The 6,466-nt window shown below is 44.4% G+C and overlaps 1 protein-coding gene across 1 annotated transcript; it reads left to right on the top strand.

Moving 5' to 3' along the window:
- The first annotated feature begins 3,002 nt into the window (after positions 1-3,002).
- On the top strand, positions 3,003-4,127 carry LOC121438989 (melanoma-associated antigen B2-like). The gene is made up of 2 exons (XM_041639488.1): positions 3,003-3,273; positions 3,331-4,127. The coding sequence occupies exons 1-2, from the start codon at positions 3,003-3,005 to the stop codon at positions 4,125-4,127; spliced, it is 1,068 nt and encodes a 355-aa protein (XP_041495422.1).
- The last annotated feature ends 2,339 nt before the right edge of the window (positions 4,128-6,466 follow it).

Raw genomic sequence — 6,466 nt, 5'->3', positions numbered from 1 at the left:
TCTCTAACCAGGCTGGTCTTGAACTCACAGAGATCCACCTGCCTCTGCCTCCCGAGTGCTGGGATTAATAGTATGTGCCACCACAGTCTGGCTGAGGACCGTATATTTTTAAGTTACATCTGAATCCAGTAGGAATCCACTGCTAAACGTTTTGAACATATTCTTATATCTGTCATCAGAGGATTAGATCTAACTATTAAGGAGTTCCCTCTACACCTTGAATTACATAGTACCTGATAGTCTCCTGTGCTTCCTACTGTGACTCAAGGATAGATAAACTAACAAGCAGAAAATGCACACCTGAACTTCTTGAAAACAGTCCCAAGGATTAAAATCATCAGTCTGAAAAAAAGGTACAAGCAAAAAAGCTCAAAAAGATACAAGCAAAGTATCTTCAAATAACCAAAATAAGAATTAACTTACTTCTAGCAAGGTGGCACAGGCCTGTAATTCCAGTCTTCAAGAAACAGGCAGTTTGATTGTTAAAGCTAGGCCACTCTAAGCTACCTAAGGTTTCCAGGGCAGCCTGAGCAACACAGCGAGATTGGGTCACCACAAACATAAACAAAAGATGTAACCTTTAATCAGAAAAAAAGAAAGACACCAGGTATGAAGGTATGATGGCATATGGGGACAATGAGGCAGGAAAGTCACAAAAGCTCATTAAGTCTAGGGCAATTTGAGATACACAGAAAGAGAATAACCAAAGATAAAAGAGTAGAGGAAAAGAAAGTATAGAGGTGAGGGTTGAGAAAGGCTGTGGGGGAATGGGAGAGGAGGAAAAATGGAAGCAAAGGGGGAAGGCTAAGAAGAAAGGAGAATTGAGAGATGTTGCACGTGTTGTAATACATCTTAATAATAAAAGCCCAGAGTTATATATAGGAGAAAATGTCGGGAGATCAGATAGACGAAGCAGCAAACCACAGCAACCTTAACTACTCATCTTCCCAGCCAAAAAAGGTGGCTGTGGATTGCTGCTTTGTCTATCTGATCTCTCTACATTTTCTCCCATATATAACTCTGCACATTTATTATTAAGACCTAGCTCATGTTCTCCCTTCTTCTGCTCCTCATTCGGACCTTGGGAGCTCAGTCCAGTGCTCCAATGTGGGTCTCTGTCTCTATCTCCATCCATCACCAGATGAAGGTTCTATGATGATATGCAAGTTATTCGTCAGTATTGCTATAGGATAGGGTCATTTCAGGTTCCCTATCCTCAGCTGCCCAGGGAACTAACTGGGGACACTGCCTTGGGCTCCTGGGAGCCACTCTAGGTTCAAGTCTCTTGCCAACCCTAAGGTGGCTCCCTTAACTAAAAATTGTGCTTCCGTGCTCCCCTATCCACCTTTCCTTTATCCCAATCATCCTTTTCCCCCAAGTTCTCCCCATCCTCCCCTTCTCCCTTCTCTCTCCCCATCTCCCCTTACCCCCATCCCAACCCACCCCCAAGCTCCCAATTTTTGCCTGGCAATCTTGTCTACTTCCAATATCCAGGAGGATAACTACATGTTTTTCTTTGGGTTCACCTTAATGCAACAGATAGGAGGTAGTAAATAGCTAGCTAGGGGGTTGCAGAATGCAGAAGTGGGAGGGGATGATGAATCACAGTAAATATTCAGGGTTCCAAGTACAAAATAACAGGCATAATAGAGCCCTTTCAATGCTTTATGGTGAAGTTATGAACAAGAATCCTATGCTCCAAATTACTTTCTTCACAGTATTCTCGTGGACGTCAGAATTTTGTCTGGAATGCTTACTGACTCACAGCAAGACATTCCAGCCCCAGGCAAAGTCAACATGAACCTATTTATCTGGGGACTTCCCCTTTTCCCGGAACAAAAAATGACAAGAGCACTTCCTCCTATGGAGTTATTTTAATGAGAACAAGGAGCAGAGCGGGACAGAGAGAGGGAAGAGGAGGGCCTTAACTTCCGATTAATTGTCCTGTCGGTATAGGCCTTGGTCAACTTGGTGTGAAGGCATCTCCTGTCAGGTAAAAGAAACTCCCCTGGTGTTGTAGGGTGTTACAATTGGGGGCTCCTGAGTTAAAACTAAGACAGCCAGAATCTTTTTGTGAATCTCCTAAAAAAATAGTCCACCCTTGGCCATGAAAATGAAGCCAGCCACACAGGCCTGCTTCTGCTCTGGTTTCCGAAGTTCCAGATATGGCCCTTAGGCCAAGATACCGGTAACTTTTTCTTGTGTCTCTCAGAGAAGGAAAGCTGCATTAAGATAATGGAGGACTAAGGGACAAAAGAGGAAATATAGAAGTTATAGATTTATAAGGAGGGAGGCCAGTTATGAAAATTAGTAAGATTGACCCATGCTGCATGGGGTATACATAGAGTATGTATGGTGGCTTAGGTGGGTCAGGCAGGCCTAAAGACTGTGATGCCATCTCACTTTGTCCTTCAGAGAACACGGAGATGGGAGAATTATGTAGCATGTTTTAGGATGTTCACGCTGAGGAGATCTGGGAAAGAAACGGGGTGGGGCAGGCTTCGCAAAGGTATACGCATGTTACCCGTCAGCTGAATAGCATCAGGCATAAGTGGCAAAGCTTAACTTAATTTCTTCCTGTGTGTTATTAGTGAAGGTTGTGGTGTTAAGTTTAGAGAGGCAGGGAAAAGTGGGGATCCAGACTTAATTAAAAATGCACACGAGGGTTCTGAATATAAAAAGGATCCTGAAATCTTTCAAATGGGGCTCTAACGAAAATGCTTTTCTCTCACTAATAAGATATAACCTGGGATGCAATGCAGTGCCCTAACACAATCTGATTTCCTCCACAGGTTTCTTAGGAAGTGGATTATAACCATAAAAATCCGAACACCGTGAGTACCCAAAAAGATGTACTGAGAAAAGGAACGGAGGTGGCATTCACTTATTAAAGAGAAGTCTCTCAGTACCCAGTGATGGTATGGCATTCATAGTGTTATTCTATTCCCTCCAGATACCTGTCTTTACAGCACTCCTGCCTGCTGACTGTGAGACAACTCATCATGCCTAGGGGCAACAAGAGCAAGGGCCGCTCCCGGGCCAAAAGGCAGCAGACTCGGGGAGAGAGGCAGAATCTCCAGGGTGCTCAGTCTGCTGCAGAGGAGGAAGCAACATCGCCCCCTCTTGGCCAGGGGGATGACCCCAGCTCCCCTGAAGGCTGCACTCCTCAGGGGTCTCAGGAGGCCATGCCCCACGGCTCTCCTGAGTTAGATGTGTCCCGCTCAATCTATGATGTTGGTGCTGAGGGTTCTGTTGCAAGTGCTGATGAGACAAGTGCTGTCAGTGCTGAGGGTTCTGGTGCTGGTGCTGGTACCGAGGATTCTGTTGCAGATGACGACAGACATGCTCATGCCTCCAAGATAGCAGCTGCCATTCTGAGTGCACGCAGAGATCCTCTGACCAGGAAGGCCAATGTATTGATAGAGTTCATGCTGGAGAAATTTAAGGTGAAAAAGGCCTTCACACAGGCAGATATGCTTAGGAAGATCAGCAGGAAGTACAAGGTGCACTTCTCTGAGATCCTCAGGAGAATCTCTGTGCGCCTGGAGTTGGTCTTTGGCCTTGAGTTGAAAGAAGTAGATCCCAGTTCTCAGTCATATATGCTTGTGAGCAAGCTGGGTCTCTCCACCGAGGGAAGTCTGAGTAACAGTACTGGGTTGCCCAAGACAGGGCTCCTGATGACCCTCCTGGGTGTGATCTTCATGAAGGGGAACCGTGCCACTGAGGAAGATGTTTCGGAATTCCTGAAAGTAGTGGGGATTTATCCTGGGAAGAGTCATGTAATTTTTGGGGAGCCCTGGGAGTTCATCACCAAAGATTTGGTGAAGGAAAATTATGTGATATACCGCCAAGTTCTTGGCAGTGACCCCCCACGCTATGAGTTCAGGTGGGGTCCCAGAGCCTATGCTGAAACCACCAAGATGAAAGTCCTGGAAGTTTTAGCTAAGATCAATAATACTTTCCCCAGTTTCTTCCCTAGTATGTATGAGGAGGCTATGCTTGATGAGGCTAATAGAGCTGCACGGCGATTTACAGCTGTGCCTGGCAATGCTGTTGATAACAGTGATATCAGGGAAGTTAGGGCTCATCATCGCAAGTGCATGGCTCACAGCTCCTCCCACATTTAGTTGGATTTGAGATATAGTTTTTATTGTGCTGAAGAGTAGTCAGTCTTCTAAATAATGAAATGTAATTTGGGCTAGAAATAATAAAGTTTGTATCTTATCTTTCTGCAATACATGAGAAAATATATGTATTTTTTCTTTGCTATTTTGTAAATGTTCCTTGAATCAAGGATTAGCTTGCTTCATAATCTGCTTCTTAACATTGTGCCTGACATACGTATTGGTGTTTCTCATGTTTAAGACCAAGAGTTTGGCTATTAATGGCGATTAAAAAAACTGGTATATCTTTAAAATGTTAATGTGGCATTGGAACAATAACTTTCCTGAAAATATAGAATTGGTTGATGGTGAAACATACATGACAAGGCTAATTCAAATTGGTTGTATTTTGCTTTTTCTTGTAATGCTTGTAACTGAAATAAACTTGGATTTCATTACTCAAAACGTGTTAGACAATAAATTATAATAAATACCACAGAAAAATAAAAGGGGTCAAGGACATCACAAGACAAACCACATAAAAACTAACTTGGGCTCATAGGACCTCACAAATTCTGAAACAACATCAGGGAAACTGCATGGGACTGACTTAGGCCCTCTACATATTTGTGACAGTTGTGTAGCTTGGTCTACTTATGTGAATCCTAACAATGGGAACAGGGGATGTCCCTCAGGCTTTGAATAGCTCTTGGGAACCTATTCCTCATACTGGATTGCCTTGCCCAGCCTTAATAGAAGGGGAGGTGCATAGTCTGAAGGCAACATGATATGCCATGCTTTGTTGATAACCATTGTAGGCCTGCCTGTTTCTGAACAGAAACAGAGGAGGAGTGGATGGGGAAATTGCTGTGGAGGCTCAGTGGATAGATAAAATGGGAAGAAAGGAGGAAAGGAAATGAGGTTCCAATGTGAAGTAAATCCCCCCAACCCTTTACTACTCGTGACAGGCAAGAAAGCAGTTCCTGGGATTAAGAGAGATGAAGAACTATCTCTGTCCCTCACTGGACGTAGCACAAGGGAGAACAGAAACTGCATCCCTTGTGGACAGTACACTAGGGCTGACCCTATTGGCTGTGATGCAGGTGAACCCACTGAGGGCATTAGAGTACGAGAAATGGCCCTGCCCTCCACCCCCGTCATGTGGTAGCATGAGTGAGGGAAAGATGCTTCCCCCTGCTCCCGGTGTTAGGTGATAGAGCCCCAGAATCACTAGAGTAGGGGAACTATTCATGCCCCTCATCACCTGCAGCACACAGGAGAGCAGTGGATCCTGCAATTCGCCAAGGTACCAAACTTGTCCTTGTATGCTGTTGTAAGGGATGCAGGTGAGCCAGCCCTAATGGTGTAAGAACAGGAGAGCTGCCTCTGCCTACACCCCTCCTATGACTCCTACAACCTTGCCTGTGAGAAAAACAGTGGAGTTAGTCCTTGTGGTGTGAGATTGATTGAGTGGACCTGAAGACCTGAGAGCAGGAGAATAGGCTACAATTGGATGGGCAGAATGAGACAGTACTGTAGAGCATGTGAGGGTGGGTGTGACAATAAGGAGAAAGCAGGCAGGCTGACCAATCCAGCTGATAGCCAGGCCCTGGACTGTGAGCTGTTAGAGCTTGAGAAGGGACGGATCCAAAACTGCAGGATCTCCATGACACAGGACAAAGGTAGGAAGTCCAGGTGGGGGTAGAGCCACTGAGAGCCCATTGTCCATGCAGAGGTCCCTAACCAGACTGATGATTTGTGGCAATAATAATTGCAAATGAAGGTGAAAAGAGGTAACCCAGACCCAGAATGCCAAACACTGTATGTTCTCTCTCAGATGTGGACACTAGCTTTGAATCTTAAGTATGTTTGTTTACATTGTCACCTCCATAAAAGTCAGGAAACTAGTAAGGGACTATGTAGGGGATATCAAAAGAGGTGGCTACAACACAGGTGGTATAAAAGGAGAAAAGGGAATAATGGAGCAGGAAAAGCTGAATGGGGTAGAGAAGAGAGTGGAGCGTAGAGGAGTGAGTGTGGAAAGGGATAACAAACATTAGACCTTTGAAAAAAAAACATATGGAAAGCTACTACAATAGGAACTTCTTTAAATAAATTATATTCATCTATAAATATATTTTTCCTGAAGTTACCAGCAAAAGAGCTACAGTGCCTTTCCTAGACAACAAGTAAAAGCCTAGTGAAATTCATAGGGTACTATATTGCTACCCAATGAGGTCATAAAAACCTCGGCAAACACAACAGACTACTGTGATTATTCTTGGTTGCCTCTCAGAAACTTGATGATAAGACCATGAAGACACCACATACTTAAATCACAGCACAAGGAGAAATCAAGCTAA

Source organism: Microtus oregoni, unplaced genomic scaffold, assembly GCF_018167655.1.
Source record: "Microtus oregoni isolate MIOR12 unplaced genomic scaffold, Mior012 000059F_ref0000304, whole genome shotgun sequence".
In the NCBI taxonomy this organism is placed as follows: domain Eukaryota; kingdom Metazoa; phylum Chordata; class Mammalia; order Rodentia; family Cricetidae; genus Microtus; species Microtus oregoni.
Note: the sequence above shows the minus strand (reverse complement) of the source record. Positions and strands in the feature narration are given on the sequence as shown.